General features: G+C 46.5%; 1 protein-coding gene across 1 annotated transcript in view; it reads right to left on the bottom strand.

Annotated features, from left to right (window-relative positions):
* CDKAL1 (CDK5 regulatory subunit associated protein 1 like 1) overlaps positions 1–20,694 on the bottom strand; it is a 1,139,765-nt gene that overhangs the window by 300,602 nt on the left and 818,469 nt on the right. Inside the window, exon 12 of the mRNA XM_069730862.1 lies at positions 6,038–6,218. Within this exon, the coding sequence (XP_069586963.1) occupies positions 6,038–6,218 (181 nt within the window). The remainder of the gene's footprint in view (positions 1–6,037; positions 6,219–20,694) is intronic.

Here is a 20,694-nt window from a genome sequence, read left to right as displayed (position 1 = left end):
AGAGAAATACAGCTGCACACCCCTTTAGATCCCACCTAAACAGAGACTAGAATGCTCTAAAACTGAAGCTAGACAAAATGTATCACAGTGCAAAGGAAAAAAATGGTGCTACACTTTATGCTATCTACAGTGTACCTGTAACATGTGCAAGAACAGCCAAGACTTTACACGTGCTGCGCCGATTCTTTGGAATGCACTACCTAGGTTAATACGATTAATCCCCAATCCCCACAGTTTTAAGCGTGCCCTAAAAACTCATTTGTTCAGACTGGCCTACCGCCTCAATGCATTAACCTAACGATCCCTGTGTGGCCTATTTATAATAAAAAAAAAAAAAAAAAAAGGTTCCTCGCATCATGTTCTCATACACTTTATGCAGTATTAGCCCTCTGTGTCTGTACTGCTACATACTTAGGCAGGTAACTGGTTCATGCAGCTTTACATGAACACCTGAGCCTTACACTATAGCTGGTCCGAATAACTAAAGCAATTGTTACCATCCACCTCTCGTGTCTCCCCTTTTCCCCATAGTTTGTAAGCTTGCGAGCAGGGCCCTCACTCCTCCTGGTATCTGTTTTGAACTGTATTTCTGTTATGCTGTAATGTCTATTGTCTGTACAAGTCCCCTCTATAATTTGTAAAGCGCTGCGGAATATGTTGGCGCTATATAAATAAAATTATTATTATTATTATTATGATTCCAGTGCTCTGTAATTCTTTTTATGTTATTGAATCGTCTTCATCAGTATTCTACCAGGACTATAAGAGCTGGAACTTCCTGTACATCACTTCTCAGCATACATTGCTCTTGTCATTGTATATTGGCTTATGTACATTGAGTTTAAAGTTCATCCCTCTGTTATTCTTGTATGCACTTGACTCTCTGTGATAATCTTAAAAATGTGGCCCTGCCGTGTACTGTGTAATGGCTGTGCCTGACCGTACAGGAACATGGTCTGATCATACCACAGCTCCTGGGCAGAAGAGGAGGCAATAGAGTGCCGCTTCTTCTGTCGCTCCACCCAGTTACCTGTCCGTTATTAAAGGGAACCTGTCACCCCGAAAATCGTGGGTGAGGTAAGCCACCGGCATCAGGGGCTTATCTACAGCATTCTGTAATGCTGTAGATAAGCCCCCGATGTAACCTGAAAGAGGAGAAAAAGACGTTAGATTATACTCACCCAGGGGTGGTCCCGCTGCGGTTCGGTCAAATGGGTGACTCAGATCCGCTCCAGCGCCTCCCATCTTCATTCCATGACGTCCTCTTCTGGTCTTCATGCCGCAGCTCTTGCGCAGACGTACTTTGTCTGCCCTGTTGAGGGCAGAGGAAAGTACTGCAGTGCGCAGGCGCCAGAAAGGTCTCCTCTTTCAGGTAACATCGGGGGCTTATCTACAGCATTACAGAATGCTGTAGATAAGCCCCCCATGCCGGTGGGCTTACCTCACCCGCGATTTTCGGGGTGACAGGTTCCCTTTAACACCATTAACCCTTTTAACTGTGCAAGAGCTACTGAGTATTTTCAAGAGTAAACAATCTATTGTAGGACTACTACTCTCAGTGTGTCTTTTAGTATGAGTTGAAGCACAGGCAGAAAGCTCACACTAGGAGTTGCAATTCTGAAATAGCTTTTTACACTCTGAAATGTAAAGTTAAAGAAAATCCGTCAGCAGGTTTCTGCTACCTCGTCTTGAGAGCAACGCGATGTAGGCAAAGAGAACCTGAATCCAACGATGTATCACTTACTGGGTGTAGCCGTTCTGACACAGAGCTTTTAGATTTAGAATGAAGCAGAGCCGAGAAAGCTAACCACGCCAACACCAGACTCTCCATGCATAGACACCTCATAGACAGTGAGGTGTTTAGTTGCTGGACTAATCTGGCAATGCTAATCTCTTAGTGAAAAATCCTTCACAGTTGGTACACAACAGCATACACTTTGACAAGTGACAAATCCCTGAAATCGGTGTCTCAGCCTCTATCTCCTACTGTTTTTTAAATTACATAGCAAAAACCGACAGATTCTCTGTGGGGATAAAGGGCTCAGCATTACCCTTCTGGGTGGGAGCAATTGTCTATAATAGTAGGTGGTCACAGAGTTTGGCCAGCTTTACTGTCTACAATTCATCGTCTGAGTATGGGTTGTGATGTGCAGCTGCGGATCTCCTGACCAGAAGTTGCCAGCCAATGCCGTGGATGTGTTCAGGTCCAGACATGATGGTCCACACATGGTCCATGAACTGTGGACGGAGATTGCTATAAATAAGCCAATATTCATGGTGTACTATGGTACAGAGGTGCAGTGATTGTGTCACAGCATGGACAATCACTTCGCTTTCAACTCAGGCTCCTCAGGGGGACTCTTCTTGATACAGCCCAGTCTGTGGTTGAGGGACGTGTCCCATCAGTCAGCTTCTGTGGTGAGCTATTCTTCTCCATATAATGTTATATGTTCTATATAGCTCCCTGAGCTCCCAAGTTGTTAGTCATTTCCAAATATAAAGCTGGATGATATGGCCACCATTACAGCTGCTATAGGTGTTTCTCCGAGTAACCTTACAATTTTGAACTGCAAGTTTGCCAATCACACAGAAATAAGTAACAGCCAGCAGTTTGGATGAAGCACATGTCCGCTGCATCCAAAGCGCTGCCGGCTATTGAACGCACATGATTCTGCATGTGTTCACTGAACTGTCCAATACATCGTATGGGTGAGATTTCTCTGCAAGAGAAACTGACATGATGCGGTCTGGAAAGACGAGCCGCATGTCAGTCTCCACGGGTGAGCAGTGGGCATCTCTGGATGCATAGTGGACATGGGATTCATAGTGGACATGGGATTTCTTGAAATTCCATCCACTATGCTGTAAGATCTGGCTGCTGCGGGTTTGAAGTTGCATAAATATACAGCGTCCAACCTGCAGCAATTACTGATCATGTGCACATACCCTAAACATGGCAATTTTACTATTCAGGTGACAGGTTAAGATTGATGATAAACCTTGTGGCATCACTCATGGTGGGCACATTTGTTCACATCCAGCTTTAGAACAAACACTTTACAAAAGTAATGGATTCATTATTAACCCCTTACCGGCATCGGACGTACTATACCGTCCGATGCCGGCTCCCCTGCTTTGATGCAGGGCTCCGCGGTGAGCCCGCACCAAAGCCGGGACATGTCAGCTGTTTTGAACAGCTGACATGTGCCCGTAATAGGCGCGGGCAGAATCGCGATCTGCCCGCACCTATTAACTAGTTAAATGCCGCTGTCAAACGCAGACAGCGGCATTTAACTACCGCTTCCGGTCGGGCAGGCAGGAAATGACGTCATCGCCGACCCCCGTCACATGATCGGGGGTCGGCGATGCTTGTGAATGGTAACCATAGAGGTCCTTGAGACCTCTATGGTTACTGATTGCCCGTCGCTGAGAGCGCCACCCTGTGGTCGGCGCTCACAGCACACGTGCAATTCTGCTACATAGCAGCGATCAGCAGATCGCTGCTATGTAGCAGAGCCGATCGTGCTATGCCTGCTTCTAGCCTCTCATGGAGGCTATTGAAGCATTGCAAAAGTTTAAAAAAAAAGTTTAAAAAAATGTGAAAAAAATAAAAAAAACATAAAAGTTTAAATCACCCCCCTTTCGCCCCAATCAAAATAAATCAATAAAAAAAATATCAAATCTACGCATATTTGGTATCGCCGCGCTCAGAATCGCCCGATCTATCAATTAAAAAAAAAGTATTAACCTGATCGCTAAACAGCGTAGCGGGAAAATAATTCGAAACGCCAGAATTACGTTTTTTTGGTCGCCGCGACATTGCATTAAAATGCAATAACGGGCGATCGAAAGAACGTATCTGCACCGAAATGCTATCATTAAAAACGTCATCTCGGCACGCAAAAAATAAGCCCTCAACCGACCCCAGATGATGAAAAATGGAGACGCTACGAGTATCGGAAAATGGCGCAATTTTTTTTTTTTTAGCAAAGTTTGGAATTTTTTTTCACCACTTAGATAAAAAATAACCTAGTCATGTTTGGTGTCTATGAACTCGTAATGACCTGGAGAATCATAATGGCAGGTCATTTTTAGCATTTAGTGAACCTAGCAAAAAAGCCAAACAAAAAACCAATGTGGGATTGCACTTTTTTTGCAATTTCACCGCACTTGGAATTTTTTTCCCGTTTCCTAGTACACGACATGCTAAAACCAATGATGTCGTTCAAAAGAACAACTCGTCCCGCAAAAAATAAGCCCTCACATGGCCAAATTGACGGAAAAATAAAAAAGTTATGGCTCTGGGAAGGAGGGGAGCGAAAAACGAACACGGAAAAACGAAAAATCCCCCGGTCATGAAGGGGTTAAAGGGAATCTGTCACCCCATTTTAGGCCTATAAGCTAAGGGCACCGCCATCAGGGGCTTATCTACAGCATTCTGTAATGCTGTAGATAAGCCCTCCCATGTAACCTGAAAGATAAGAAAAACAAGTTGGATTACACTCACCCAGGGGCGGTCCTGGTTCGTTCTGGTCCGATGGGTGTCGCGGTCCGGTTCGGCGCCTCCCATCTTCATACAATGACGTCCTCTTCTTTGCTTCCTGCCGTGGCTCCTGCGCAGGTGAACTTTATCTGTCCTGTTGAGGGCAGAGCAAAGTACTGCAGTGCGCAGGCCCGGGAAAGGTCAGAGGCCCAGCGCCTGCACACTGCAGTACTTTGCTCTGCCCTCAACAGGACAGATAAAGTTCACCTGCGCAGGAGCCACGGCAGGAAGCAAAGAAGAGGACGTCATTGTATGAAGATGGCAGGTGCTGGACCACCAAGGTGAATATAATATAACTTGTTTTTATCTTTCAGGTTACGTCGGGGGCTTATCTACAGCATTATAGAATGCTGTAGATAAGCCCCTGATGGTGGTGGCCTTAGCTTATAGGCCTAAAATGGGGTGATCTATTCCCTTTAACAATCTGCTGTGAGGATAAATCAAGATTTGTTCATATGTGCACAAATTTGATCAAAAGACAAGAAGGAATTGTGCTGCACGCAGCACTATTTTTCCCATCAAAATCATGGAATGTGTCGGACCCCCATTATAAGCCAAAGGAGTTGATTGGGTGCCAGTGGTGTTTGTACAGCTGATCCAGCAATGCTTACTGATGTCACATTGCATGTGTGAATATAACCTTACGTTTACTGCGGTTTTGGTTTTATGAGCAAATCTTGAAGATAAGGAAGAAGTCGTGATGGTGGTGGTCTGGCCAGATAGCAAGCAACTCCAGCCCAGTCAACATGTCACCTGCCTGATGTTTATTCTGCCTTCATCTGTGTCTGGCAAGTATTTTATTACTTTGTCTAGTCTGCAGGGCTTCTGACCACTATGTGATCACTGTGATCAATCCGGGCAAGGTGGTAACTAGTCAGTCACTGTATATAGCCTATACAGTACCACAACATGGCGACGATATAGAGAACACCTGGGCAGCTCTCAGGAGGTCGAACACATGAGACTTATATTGTTTATCAATAGTTTATACCATTTTCTACAATTAGCCGAAGATTACAAACTCCAAGACAACATCTTAAAGCCTGTGAAGGCCAACACAACCCAGCTGTATTGTCACGTACCACGTGAAGGTGGCACCCGGTGGTACAATGTCAGCTGGGGTCCATAGCTGCTTATTCAGGTGGCAGATTGGGAGGGGTCACGAGAGAGAGCACAATAACTGTGATCAGAAAACACATTCACATTTCTGCACTAAAAACTATAGCAATTAAAGTGCCTTTAATAATGTCCCATAGACAAATCACTACAAACATTAGGATAATCATGGACATGAAAAGTTACTAGTAAATAAAACTACTGGCTTTAACTGAACAACACTAATGAGATGTGAGAGCTTGTAGCATCCAGGTAACATAATATGGGCATGTACCTTGTGATTCTCTCCCTGCCAACCGCAAAGCCATTCCCTGTGCAAACACCCTCCAGGAAATGCCTCCAAAGCTACACACCTTCATCTGGAACAGAATCGCTTACCACATGAGCTGGAACCTGCGCCATTTTAGCAGCTGGGGTCCCCGGGCGCGGGTAAAACTGATTAATGAAGAGACTGGGGAATTTGTACTCCTCAACTAGTTTTAACGTCTCCTTAAAATCTTCATCTGTCTCTCCAGGAAATCCACAGATGATGTCTGTAGCAATTGTGATTCCAGGCACTCTGCAAGACAGATGGAACAAACATGTTAAACTGCAGCCTAGGGAGCTCGCATTCTACCAAGTCTTCCACAACAAATTTCCCAGAGGTGCCCAAATATCGTTAGATTAACCAATTCCCTGCCAGTGGAAGCAGCCCTAGGGTGACCAGAATAATAGAGCAAATAGAATGTATCAATCACTGCATAACGGGTTTATTTCATCGAGAAGGGTCAATTAAGGAACTGCTCATTCAAATCTATGAACTAGAAAAAAATGGTGCAATCGACATGTCCACGTTTAAAGCTAAAAGGTGGTGTGGAGGGACAACCTTCTTTTTGTTCTCAGGGGAATGGAATTAAAGGGAATCTGTCGCCAGGTTTTTTCCACCTAATCAGAGCGCAGCATAATGTAAGGGCAGAGACCTTGATTCCAGTGATGTGTCACTTACTAAGCTGCTTGCTGCTGTTTTGATAAAATCACTGTTTTATTAGCAGGAGATCTTCACTAGAGCACAAGTAAACCTCCATATTTACGAGCTTATACAGTACAATGTATATATACATACATACATATATATATATATATATATATATATATATATATATATATAATGGTATACACTTCCCAAAAAAATGAAAGGAACACTAAAATACCACATCCTAGATATCAATGAATTAAATATTTCAGTTGCAAATCTTTATTCATTACATAGTTGAATATTTTGAGAACAATAAAACAAAAATGATCAATGTAAATCAAAATTAATATCCCATCGAGGTCTGGATTTGGAGTGATATTCAAATTCGTAGTGGAAAATCAAATTACAGGCTGATCCAACTTCAGTGGAAATGCCTCAGGACAAGGAAATGATGCTCAGTAATGTGTGTTGCCTCCATGTGCCTGAATGACCTCCCTATAATGCCTGTTCATGCTCCTGATGAGGTGGCAGATGGTCTCCTGAGGGATCTCCTCCCAGACCTGGACTAAAGCATCCGCCAACTCCTGGACAGTCTGTGGTGCAATGTGACGTTGGTGGATGGTGGGAGACATGATGTCCCAGATGTGCTCAATCGGATTCAGGTCTGGGGAATGGGCGGGCCAGTCCATAGCTTCAATCCCTTCATCTTGCAGGAACAGCTGACACACTCCAGCCACATGAGGCCTGGAATTGTCCTGCATTAGGAGGAACCCAGGGCCAACCACACCAGCATATGTTTTCACAAGGGGTCTGAGGATCTCATCTCGGAATCTAAGGGCAGTCAGGCTACCTCTGGTGAGCATATGGAGGGCTGTGCGACCCTCCAAAGAAATGCCACCCCACACCATTACTGACCCACTGCCAAACCGGTCATGCTGAAGGATGTTGCAGGCAGCAAATCGCTCTCCAGACTCTGTCACATGTGCTCAGTGTGAACCTGCTTTCATCTGTGAAGAGCACATGGCGCCAGTGGCTAATTTGCCAATATTGGCGCTCTGTGGCAAATGCCAATTGTCCTGCACGGTGTTGGGCTGTGAGCATAACCCCCATCTGTGGATGTCGGGCACTCAGACCATCCTCATGGAGTTGGTTTCGCACTGTTTGTGCAGACACATTCACATTTGTGGCCTGCTGGAGGTCATTTTGCAGGGCTCTGGCAGTGCTCCTCCTGTTCCTCCTTGCACAAAGGCTGAGGTAGCGGTCCTGCAACTGGGTTGTTGCCCTATATGGCCCCCTACACATCTCCTGGTGTACTGGCCTGTATCCTGGTAGCGCCTCCAGCCTCTGGACACTACGCTGACAGACACATCAAACCTTCTTGCCACAGCTCACAATGATGTGCCATCCTGGATGATCTGCACTACCTGATACACTAGTGTGGGTTGTAGAGTCCGTCTCATGCTACCACGAGTGTGAAAGCACAACCAACATTCAAAAGTGACGAAAGCATCAGCCAGAAAGCATTTGTACTGAGATGTGGTCTGTGGTCCCCACCTGCAGAACCACTGCTTTATTGAGCATGTCTTGATAATCGCCAATAATTTCCATCTGTTGTCTATTCCAATTGCACAACAGCATATGAAATTGATTGTCAAACAGTGTTGCTTCCTAAGTGGACAGTTTGATTTCACAGAAGTTTGATTTACTTCATGATATATTCTGTTAAGTGCCCCCTTTATTTTTTTTGAGCAGTGTATATATATATATATATATATATATATATATATATATATATATATAAATAAATACACACACACATATATATACACGAGGGGTATTCATTATAGATTTCCCCTGACCCACTTCCTGTGGACTGACAGCAATGAAGGTTGGCACAGTTATTAATCCTTCTCTACATAGGTGCCACCTAGGGACACACACTTCTTCCATCTCTTTAAGCATCTGTAAACACCTCACTTGGAGAAGTCGACAGGTTGCTCTAAAAGCCATGTTATGCCTTCGAAAATCGGAATCTCATCATCTGGAAATAGTTTGCCCCTCAAAAATAACTTCATTGTTGGAAAGAGGTGGAAGTCCTATGTAGCGAGGTCAGGTGAATAATGGGGATGCGGTAGAATTTCAAAGCCGCAGGAGCATGCTTCCATTTGGGCAACATGTGAGTTGTGAACTGGTGCATTGTCTTGCAGAAGGCGGTCACTTTTGTTGAGCATGCCACGTCTCCTGGTTTTGATGGCCTCCTGCAATTTCCGCAGCAGTGAAGCATAGTATACACCAGTGATCATGGTACCCCTTGCTATGAAAGTCATCAATACTATTCCGTGCTGGTCCGAAAATACTGTGAGCATGGCCTTTGCTGCTGAGGGTTGGGCACGTGCCTTCTTTACAGGCGATAAGTCATGATGTTTCCATTACATCGACTGGACTTTAGTCTCAGGATCATAGTGATCAGTCTGCTGAAAAAGTCCTCCTGGTTTCTATGGCACATCGTCAATAGAGCCTGAGAGCATTCAACTTGTTCCTGCTTCTGCAAAGGTGCGAGAAGCCGGGGAACCTAGCGAGCGGATACCTTATGCATGTGAAGATGGTCTTTTACAATTTTTCCCACGGACCCCACGCTAATCTTGACCACCATTTTAGGTGGTGAATGTTTGCGTGACACTTTTCCAAAATGGTGTCCTCCACTTGCTGGATGGTGTGTTTATCAATAGCAGAGTGGGGTCGCCCTGGAATTGGAAATGTTTGCACAGAAGTCTGACCACATTTGAATTGACGATGCCAGTTCTTGACTACATCATATGATGGGGAATCATCACCATAAACCTCTTTCATCTCATCGAACGTCTTCTTTGGTGTGTGCGGCCTTTCAAGTAAAGGAACTTGATGACTGCTCTGTATTCCACGGGGGCCATTTTCAAACCTCACACCACTTCAGCACCTGTAAAATCAAGACCGTTATCAGTTCTCAGTTGTAAATTGGCAGGTAACCTATAGAGACTTATAGCACTACACATGTGCAGTTTCAGCATCCTTTGATAAATAGAAGTGGGTTAGGGGAAATCTTTAATGAACGCCCATCGTGTGTGTGTGTGTATATATATATATATATATATATATATATATATATATATATATATATATATATATATATATATATATATATATATACACAGTTAGGTCCATATATATTTGGACAGAGACAACATTTTTCTAATTTTGGTTATAGACATTACCACAATGAATTTTAAACAAAACAATTCAGATGCAGTTGAAATTCAGACTTTCAGCTTTCATTTGAGGGTATCCACATTAAAATTGGATGAAGGGTTTAGGAGTTTCAGCTCCTTAACATGTGCCACCCTGTTTTTAAAGGGACCAAAAGTAATTGGACAATTGACTCCAAGGCTATTTCATGGACAGGTGTGGGCAATCCCTTCGTTATGTCATTCTCAATTAAGCAGATAAAAGGCCTGGAGTTGATTTAAGGTGTGGTGCTTGCATTTGAAAGGGTTTGCTGGGAAGTAAACATGCGGTCAAAGGAGCTCTCCATGCAGGTGAAACAAGCCATCCTTAAGCTGTGAAAACAGAAAAAAACGTATCCGAGAAATTGCTACAATATTAGGAGTGGCAAAATCTACAGTTTGGTATATCCTGAGAAAGAAAGAAAGCACTGGTGAACTCATCAATGCAAAAAGACCTGGGCACCCAAAGGAAGACAACAGTGGTGGATGATCGCAGAATAATCTCCATGGTGAAGAGAAACCCCTTCACAACAGCCAACCAAGTGAACAACACTCTCCAGGAGGTCGGCGTATCAATACCAAATCTACCGTAAAGAGAAGACTGCATGAAAGTAAATACAGAGGGTTCACTGCACGGTGCAAGCCACTCATAAGCATCAAGAATAAAAAGGCTAGACTGGACTTTGCTAAAAAACATCTAAAAAAGCCAGCACAGTTCTGGAAGAACATTCTTTGGACAGATGAAACCAAGATCAACCTCTACCAGAATGATGGAAAGAGAAAAGTATGGCGAAGGCGTGGTACAGCTCATGATCCAAAGCATACCAACATCATCTGTAAAACACGGCGGAGGTAGTGTGATGGATTGGGCATGCATGGCTGTCAGTGGCCCTGGGTCACTAGTGTTTATTGATGATGTGACACAGAACAGAAGCAGCCGAATGAATTCTGAGGTATTCAGAGCCATACTGTGTGCTCAGATCAAGCCAAATGCGGCAAAACTGATTGGTCGTCGTTTCATACTACAGATGGACAATGGCCCAAAACATAAAGCCAAAGCAACCCAGGAGTTTATTAAAGCAAAGAAGTGGAATATTCTTGAATGGCCAAGTCAGTCACCTGATCTCAACCCAATTGAGCATGCATTTCACTTGTTAAAGACTAAACTTCAGACAGAAAGGCCCACAAACAAACAGCAACTGAAAACCACCACAGTGAAGGCCTGGCAGAGCATCAAAAAGGAGGAAACACAGCGTCTGGTGATGTCCATGAGTTCAAGACTTCAGGCAGTCATTGCCAACAAAGGGTTTTCAACCAAGTACTAAAAATGAACATTTTATTTAAAATTATTGAATCTGTCCAAATACTTTTGGTCCCTTTAAAAACAGGGTGGTACATGTTAAGGAGCTGAAACTCCTAAACCCTTCATCCAATTTTAATGTGGATACCCTCAAATGAAAGCTGAAAGTCTGAACTTCAACTGCATCTGAATTGTTTTGTTTAAAATTCATTGTGGTAATGTCTATAACCAACATTAGAAAAATGTTGTCTCTGTCCAAATATATATGGACCTAACTGTATATACCAAGGACAAGTCCTGGATTAAAACTTACAGGTAATTATATTTTTATTTCAGGAAACTAATGTAAGTATATAAAGCATCCTAAAGGCAGGACCAAAGCAGCAGTGTGAACAGGAGATGGAGGTAACGTCTGGAGCCAATAATTATTTGATCAGAGGGTGCATGCACTCGACTCACACAGTAATTAGCAGTACTGTCATATCTCACGTTTAATGGCGCCAAATGATGAATAGCAGCATTCATTTATTTCCTGACATTATGGTAAAAGGATCTTATTACATATTCTTTCAGTGCTGAGTAACTATAGTGGTTTTATACTATGAAGAAGAAAAAAAGATTTGAAAATGCAAAAGGGTCCTCCATGGAATGCATTAGGTGGATCAGGCATTATCCTCTCCATAACAATATGCACAAATACCAATGAGGTATAAGCCAAACGGTGCACTGGATGTAGTAAAACAATATGTAATTAAAGGGAACCTGACAGCAAAAAAAAACCAAAATCTCCCCAGAAAGGTATTTACCCGCAGCCATGATGGAAATCTGCAAGCAAATATAGATTTAAACATACATGGCAGTCTCATTGGAAGCGCGGCTGCAGAGAGGAGCTGACATATTCTTCGTGCAGCCTCTTGTTTCCAGTTACTGTGGAAGCGCCAGAGCTGTGTATAGTCAGATCTCCATACACAGGGAGAACAGAACTTCATATTCTCGCTGCAGCTGTAATTCCAATTAGGCTGCTGCAAACTGTTACAGCGGTATTTAAAGAGAGCCTGTCATCAGGATCAGACACATTAAACTACAGGTATGGGCATAATGGCGCTGTCATACTGATTTAGTAGTGTAGAAATTTGATGATCATTAGAAGTTTGGGTGCTGTAGCGTTTCACCAGCTACGGGTCTTGGGGATACTCGCTTGGCAGCAGGATAAACACTTCAGGCACGATAACTCACACATATCAGTCCATATGGTTTATTTAAACTCCGCATAAACCAGACAGGGTACAGTCCATTTCATTACAGCCATGAAACACTAGACAGTTCACTTAGCAGATAGGCTTCTCTGCTGTATATTATAATCCTGTTGTCCGGGGTTACCTCTCAGAAGTTCCACTCCTTACACGGACTTCAGGTCAGTCCCAGGTCCTCAACACAGACCGTCCAGGTCTATGGTCTCCAGGTGCTTCAAGGACAACTCCATTCCCAGGAGCCTCCAACACCGACCGTCCAGGTCTATGTCCAGCACGCAGGCTCTCCAGCCTGCAATGGTCTCTGTGTGCTTCCAGGAGGTCCCCAATTGGAACCGTCCAACACACAGGCCATTCTGCAGTGTCCTGCCAGGACACACGAAAATGTGTCCACCCTGACAGACACTCACTCAATCTCTCCTACCATGTGCTACACACACCTCCTTTACATAGGTGTAACCACACCCAGGTACCTGTCACATGGCTAGTCAGGTGAGCATGACATCACCACAGGTCCTTACACACAAAACCATCTTACGTGTTCAGACATGCCTCTTTGGCTGGGTTTGTAGGTGACTGAACCCACCTGCCTCTCCAATCACCCGCAAGCCTTCCCAATGTAAACATACCCCTAAGCAGTAGATCTGCTTGAGCAAAACATACCCAGGCTTCCATCACAGGGCCACCCACCTCTGCGATACATACCATTTATCATTCACATGACCAGTCGCTATGCTACATATTCCCCCCCTCTGCCTAAAGCCGTGGGGCTTTGGCACTTTCTATTACCCGACCAGAGACCCTTCTCTGTCGTCCCTGACAATCAAACCGTCTGTCAACCATTTCCGTCACACGCTTTGATAAGGATGACCCCTTGTCATTTCTTCTGCTACAGGATCTCCCGCTTAGGTCACTAATCCGTGAGCTAAGGGAGGAGTCACTGCCTCTAACTCTTCCATCTGGCGTCAACATCTGAATGGGAGTCACCACCACCCAATCGGTCATCCTGTAACCTGCAGTCGGCCATCACACAGGACACAATTTCTATTATGGCTACCCCTGCCATCCTGACTTTACCTTGGGGAGGACTATCCTTCCCCTGTGTCAGTGCCTCCATCCGCACAACCTCGTACTCAGCTCTAGTGGTTGCTACTGGTAATGACACGTCAGTCACCTTTCCCTACCAGTCGAGAGAACCGTCTCAGTCGGTTTTGAGCATGACATCACCACAGATCCTTACACACAAAACCATCTTACGTGTTCAGACACGCCTCTTTGGCTGGGTTTGTAGGTGACTGAACCCACCCGTCTCTCCAATCACCTGGAAGCCTTCCCAATGTAAACAAACCCCTAAGCAGTAGATCTGCTTGAGCAAAACATACCCAGGCTTCCATCACAGGGCCACCCACCTCTGCGATACATACCATTCATCATTCACATGACCAGTCGCTATGCTACAGTGCAATAAGCTGTTCATGCATTGGGGTGGGACTGTGAGTAGGGTTTTCGTCTGTGCCATGGCCCCTCAGCTGCCTCTGTTGTTCATATCTTCATAAAATTTAAAATTTTGCGCCACTGCCATCCTAACCCCAGGCGGTGCTTGAACACATTCATCTTGCATTGGGCTTCAGGAAAATGGTGCCAATGCAAATTTAGATCTCGGCTCAATGATAAGACAAGCTCTCAATCTGCGCTTGTGCTGCCATCGATATCATTTTACTGAAGATTGCCGGGAGGTCAATGTGCGTATGCGCCGACACCAGCACTATTTTACTGAAGCCTGCGACCAGATCAATCTGCACAAGCGCTGCATGTGGTTGGCATGGCATCGGTTCAAAAATGTAACCAGTATGAAGATAAGAACACCAGAGGCAGCTGAGGGGGCCATGGCAGAGATGAAGACCCTACACATTGTACATCAGGAAGAGCCTAACACCTATTGAACCCAAACCTCTAATAAGGATTAAAGAACAACCAGGCTGAGAATTTCCACACTCAGGATCAGCAGAACAGCGCCTTTATGCCCATACCTCTAGTTTAGCATACCTGGTCCTGATGACAGGTCCTCTTTAAAACACTATGGCCCTCATTCATGAAGACTACAGTTTCATGCTTCCGTCTTAAAGGGGTTATCTGGGCCAATTTTATTTTTTCTCATGGGGCTAAGAACTGACAGGCAGCTAGTTGCTACCCAGTGCCGCCTCAGAACAGTCACAGGCCTGTATGTGATTCTGCTGCAATATTTGATCTCACATTATTAGAGCACCTCTACCTGTTCCAGGCTGTCAACGGGACATGGCTGACAATGGCATGCTGATTGATCGCTAGCGTCCCTCAGTTAGGCAGCTGAGAACTGGCTGTCAATCAGCAAGACAACAGAACAGAAGAGAAGCAGCTGATTTGTCCACATGATGTCGCAGAATGGCCGCTAGGAGCAGTGTGTGACTACTCTGAGCTGACATCGGTCTGCGTCAAGTAGTTAGGATCCAACTGCCTGTAAGTTCTTAAGCCGAAAAGTAAACAATACAATTGTCTTGGATAACCTCTTTAATCAGGAACATGCAGTGAATAAGATGCATCAAATTTATTAAGAGGCGCTTGCCACTCTATGGATTTGGCGTAACGTAGCAGTGGTGTGTTGCAAGACATGTTTATCCAGTCAGGGACTGGAGTAACAAACGCCACAATCAGGGGCGTATTATCAGAGGGTCAATATGGGTGGTAGCCCAGGGCCCACTGGTGTGGGGGGGCCCTGGGCTACCGCACAGATTGACCCTCTGATAATCCGCCCGAGTGTGACTGTGAACGCCCGCCGGCATTTGTTGGCCCCCGGATCCGGTGGGCAGAGAGAGGGGGCCCGCATCGGGCCCCTTCTCATCTGCTCACCGGGCCCCTTCCGGCGCTGCGGCGGTTTCCTATTGATGTGCGGGCGCGCGCCCGCACATCAATAGTTAACAACAGCCGCCAGCCAATTTGAGGCTGGCAGCTGAAGTCGGCCGCAGCGCACACGTCGCCGGCGTCTGACGTCATTGTCAGTCGCCGGCGAGTGTGCCATGCTGGAGGGAGCTCGCTGCCTGGAGCGCTGGTCAGGTGAGGAGACTCTGTTTTTATCTGGGACTCCATATATGATATCATGTATAGGTTGCATCACTACACCCTTGAATATCTCTGGACATTTTTTGATGCCACTCTCTACACTGGTCTGCCTATAGACTCTTTTGATATCTGTAGGCTCTTCCTTTATTGTTGCCCCTTGCTTTTCTTGTGGCTATTTATTTTGTCCATTATGTCTCTGGCTCCTCTGCCTCCCTGGTGCCCTTCTTTGGCCCACTGCGCGTGCGTTGGTTTGTGCATGCGCTCTGGGTCCGGGGCGGCCATCATGGGGGGGTTTTTGTACCTGGATGCATGTTCTATTTTGACGTTTTTGTTGCATGTACTGGGCACATTTGCTCCATAACCAGTGCACACCCACTCGCCTGGAGTGCTATTTATCTTATTTGGTCATCCCTGCTCAGCTCTCCTGTCTTCTCGGTGTCCGGTCTCGGCCCACTGCGCGTGCATGGTGGGCCCAGGGCAGACATCTTGGGACGGGAGACTGAGACTTCAAGCGCTCTACTACGCAAGCGCTCATTTGCGGGTCCCTCATGTAGGTGTCCTCCACCTGTAATTCGCCCGCTCCTTGTGTAGTGCGCGTGCGCCGCATGGCGCCTGCGCGCTTACGTTTGGGCGGGCAACAGGGAGTGGGTATGCTGCACTGTTCCTCTTTACTGCGCAGCCGCGGGCATTGCAGGACATTTCCGATCCCTGGCTGTACGCTTTTCATCCAATCATAGCCCGCACACCTCCTGTCTCCAGCTGAGTCTACTCTGTCTATCATCCATAAGGTATTTAACCACCGTTTCTAGACACTACCACTACTGCCCCTGAAGAAGCCAGTTCTCTGGCAACACGCGTTGGGCACCTGTGCCCGGTGCCACCCGTTTACTTTACCATCTTTGATTGCCCTTACAGTTCTTGTGGGGATGCCATCTTGGAGACCCGATGTATTTCTAGCAGGTAGTATAGGATGCCCTATGTTCTGGCTACTTTATAGCCACTGGGGGAATTTTCATTTTGTACTCTGAGATAGCTTTATGGGTGGCACGGTTGTTTGACCTTATTACAGGTCTGGGTTTCATTGTCTTTTTGCTATGCCTTTGCAAATTTTAAGTGTTTTTAACTATTTTGTGTAGTGTTTTTTTGTGTGGTTTAATAAAATTTGTATACTTTGATATATACTCTTGGTGGTGATCCCTTTTGTCTGCATGCTACGCTTTTCTTTCTTTGTTTATACGCCATGTTGTTTTGTAGCATGCTTTAGGTCAGGGGTCCCCAACTCCAGTCCTCAAGGCCCACCAACATGTCATGTTTTCAGGATTTCCTTAGTCTTGCCCAGGTAATAATTGCATCACCTGTGCAGTGCAAAGGAAATCCTGAAAACATGACCTGTTGGTGGGCCTTGAGGACTGGAGTTGGGGACCCCTGCTTTAGGTGATCCCTGGCGGTGGTGCCTGCCTGCTCTTTGTTATTCACGGCAGAGAGAGGGGGCCCACATCGGGCCCCTTCTCATCTGCTCACCGGGCCCCTTCCGGCGCTGCGGCGGTTTCCTATTGATGTGCGGGCGCGCTCCCGCACGTCAATAGTTAACAACAGCCGCCAGCCAATTGGAGGCTGGCAGCTGAAGTGGGCCGCAGCGCACACGTCCCCAGCGTCTGACGTCATTGTCAGTCACCGGCGAGTGTGCGCTGCTGGAGGGAGCTCGCCGCCTGGAGCGCTGGTCAGGTGAGGAGACTCTGTTTGTTTTTTGTTTTTTTTTGTTTTGTTTTTTGATAACCTAATGGTGGACACACTGGGGGCAATGCTGGAGGACACACTGGGGCAATGCTGGAGACACTGGGGCAATGCTGGAGACACTGGGGCAGATTGCTTGACACACTGGGGGCAATGCTGGAGACACTGGGGCAATGCTGGAGGACACACTGGGGCAGATGATTGCTGGAGACACTGGGGCAATGCTGGAGACACTGGGGTAGATTGATGGACACACTGGGGCAATGCTGGAGGACTCACTGGGGCAGATTACTGGAGACACTGGGGCAGATTGCTGGAGACACTGGGGCAATGCTGGAGACACTGGGGCAATGCTGGAAACACTGGGGCAGATTGCTGGACACACTGGGGGCAATGCTGGAGGACACACTGGGGCAGATGATTGCTGGAGACACTGGGGCAATGCTGGAGACACTGGGGCAATGCTGGAGGACACACTGGGGCAGATTACTGGAGACACTGGGGCAATGCTGGAGGCACTGGGGCAATGCTGGAGGACGCAGTGGGGCTGGAGACACTGGGGCAATGCTGGAGACAATGGGGCAATGCTGGAGACACTGGGGCAGATTGCTGGAGACACTGGGGCAATGCTGAAGACACTGGGGCAGATTGCTGGACACACTGGGGGCAATGCTGGAGGACACACTGGGCAGATGATTGCTGGAGACACTGGGGCAATGCTGGAGACACTGGGGCAATGCTGGAGACACTGGGGCAGATTGCTGGAGACACTGGGACAATGCTGGAGACACTGGGGCAATGCTGGAGACACTGTGGCAGATTGCTGGAGACACTGGGGCAATGCTGGAGACACGGGGGCAATGCTGGAGACACTGGGGCAGATTGCTGGACACACTGGGTGCAATGTTGGAGGACACACTGGGTGCAATGTTGAAGGACACACTGGGGCAATGCTAGAGACACTGGGGCAATGCTGGAGACACTGGGGCAATGCTGAAGACACTGGGACAGATTTCTGGACACACTGGGGCAATGCTGGAGGACACACTGGGGCAGATTGCTGGAGACACTGGGGCAATGCTGGAGACACTGGGGCAATGCTGGAGATACTGGGGCAATGCTGGAGATACTGGGGCAGATTCCTGGACACACTGGGGGCAATGCTGGAGGACACAGTGGGGCAGATTGCTGGAGACACTGGGGCAATGCTGGAGGACACACTGGGGCAGATTGCTGAAGACACTGGGGCAGATTGCTGAAGACACTGGGGCAGACTGCTGGACACACTGGGGCAATGCTGCTGGACACACTGGGGCAGATGATTGCTGGAGACACTGGGGCAATGCTGGAGACACTGGGGAAATGCTGGAGACACTGGGGCAATGCTGGAGACACTGGGGCAATGCTGGAGACACTGGGGCAATGCTGGAGACACTGGGGCAGATTGCTGGACACACTGACGGCAATGCTGGACATACTGGGGCAGATTGCTGGACACACTGGGGGTAATATGCTGGAGACACTGGGACAGATTGCTGGACACACTGTGGGCAATGCTGGACAATTGTACATACTGGGGCGGATTGCTGGACACACTGGGGGCAATGCTGGACATACTGGGGCAGATTGCTGGACACACTGGGGCAGATTGCTGGACACACTGTCTGGGGGCAATGCTGGACACACTCGGGCAATATGCTGGACATACTGGGGCAGATTGCTGGACGCACTGGGGGTAATATGCTGGACACACTGGGGCAGATTGTTGGACACACTGGGGCAGATTGTTGGACACACTGGGGCAGATTGTTGGACACTGGGGCAATATGCTGGACTATCTGGGGCAGATTGCTGGACACACTGGGGGTAATATACTGGAAAAACGGGGGGTAATATGCTGTTCACACTGGGGCAGATTGCTGGACACACTGGGACACGACTGGAGGCATGAGCAGAATGTAGACACGGGGCATGATTGGAGATACGGGGCAGAATGAAAGACATGGGGCAGGATTGGATCATGGGGCAGGATGGATACGATGGAGACAGATGGGGCAGGATGGGGAGATCATATGGTGTAGAATGGATACTCATGAGTGCAGGATGGGAGAACACATGGCTGGAGCCAGGAATGAGACACACGGGGCTAGGGTGGGGAATATTATTACCATAGGGGCTAATTAAGGGATATTATTACTGCACGGATGTATTTATTTTATTTTTTGAGTGTACTGTTTTAAATGGGGGGGGGGGGGCGCGGTCCTGTTACTGTGTAGAGTGACACTATATCGCCTTTTTTTCTTCATGTGGTGTAATGTAGAAGTTGTGAAAAATTAAGTAATGTGTCCTGCAAGCGGAGCTCGAGATAACTGTTATTTCCTGCAGAAACAAGTCCTTGCTGGAAGAAATGATGGCGGTCTGTGCTGGATGAAAGATGAAGGACTTCACCTAGAGACGATACTGGTGAGTCAGTGTTACCTATACACTGACACCATACACTGTATACTATATACAGAGGTCCTGTGTACAATGTCACCAGTGATCACTGTATTACCTATACATTATATACAGAGCTCCTGTGTATAATACCACCAGTGATCTCTGTATTACCTCTACACAGACACTGCATACTAAGTACAGATGTCCTGTGAATACTGGCACTTATGGTGATAGTATTGTGTTTTTGTTTTTTTTTATTACTGATCAGTATTGTAGTATTCAGTCACTATGTGGTGGTAATATGTGGTCTGGAAATGGTGTTGTGGTATTTGTCCCTTGTATGTGCTATTTGGTCACCAAGTGGTGGTAATATGTGGTCTTGACATGGTGCGGTGGTATTTGTTCCTTGTATGTGATATTCGATCACTGTGGTTGTAATTTGTGGTCTGGTCATGGTGCGGTGGTATTTGTTCCTTGTATGTGATATTATTGGTCAAAATATACCTAAATTGTATTGCAGATTTTAACAAATATTTAATAGGTTACAGTAGAGTAGGGCCCGGCCATTTTTCTGGAATAATCTGGTTCGGGTATATCATGACCCCCGTTACATGACCCCCGTCACATGACCCCCGTCACATGACCGGGGGGGCCCACAGTGTCTGAACAGCCCGGGGCCCTGGCTACCCTTAATCCACCTCTGAGTACAATGCATGTAAATAGTGGTCAAATAATGTGCACAAATTTAAATTGAATCTTTCACAAGCTTTTTGCTTCCCCATTCTGAGAGCAGCATGATGAAGGAGTAGAGACCCTAATTCCAGAGACGTGTCACTTAATGAGCTGCTTGCTGTAGTTTTGATTAAATCACTATTTATGTCTGCTGCAGATCTACTAATTCTCTGAATGCTGAGCTCCGTATAACCCCACCCGCACCACTGATTGGCAGTTTTCTATGTACACTGTGCATAGGCTGAAAGTTGCCAATAAGTGGTGGGGAT

This window comes from Ranitomeya imitator, chromosome 6 (assembly GCF_032444005.1).
Source record: "Ranitomeya imitator isolate aRanImi1 chromosome 6, aRanImi1.pri, whole genome shotgun sequence".
Lineage (NCBI taxonomy): Eukaryota > Metazoa > Chordata > Amphibia > Anura > Dendrobatidae > Ranitomeya > Ranitomeya imitator.
The sequence above is the reverse complement of the archived record's forward strand: the minus strand, read 5'-3'. Positions and strand labels throughout refer to the sequence as shown.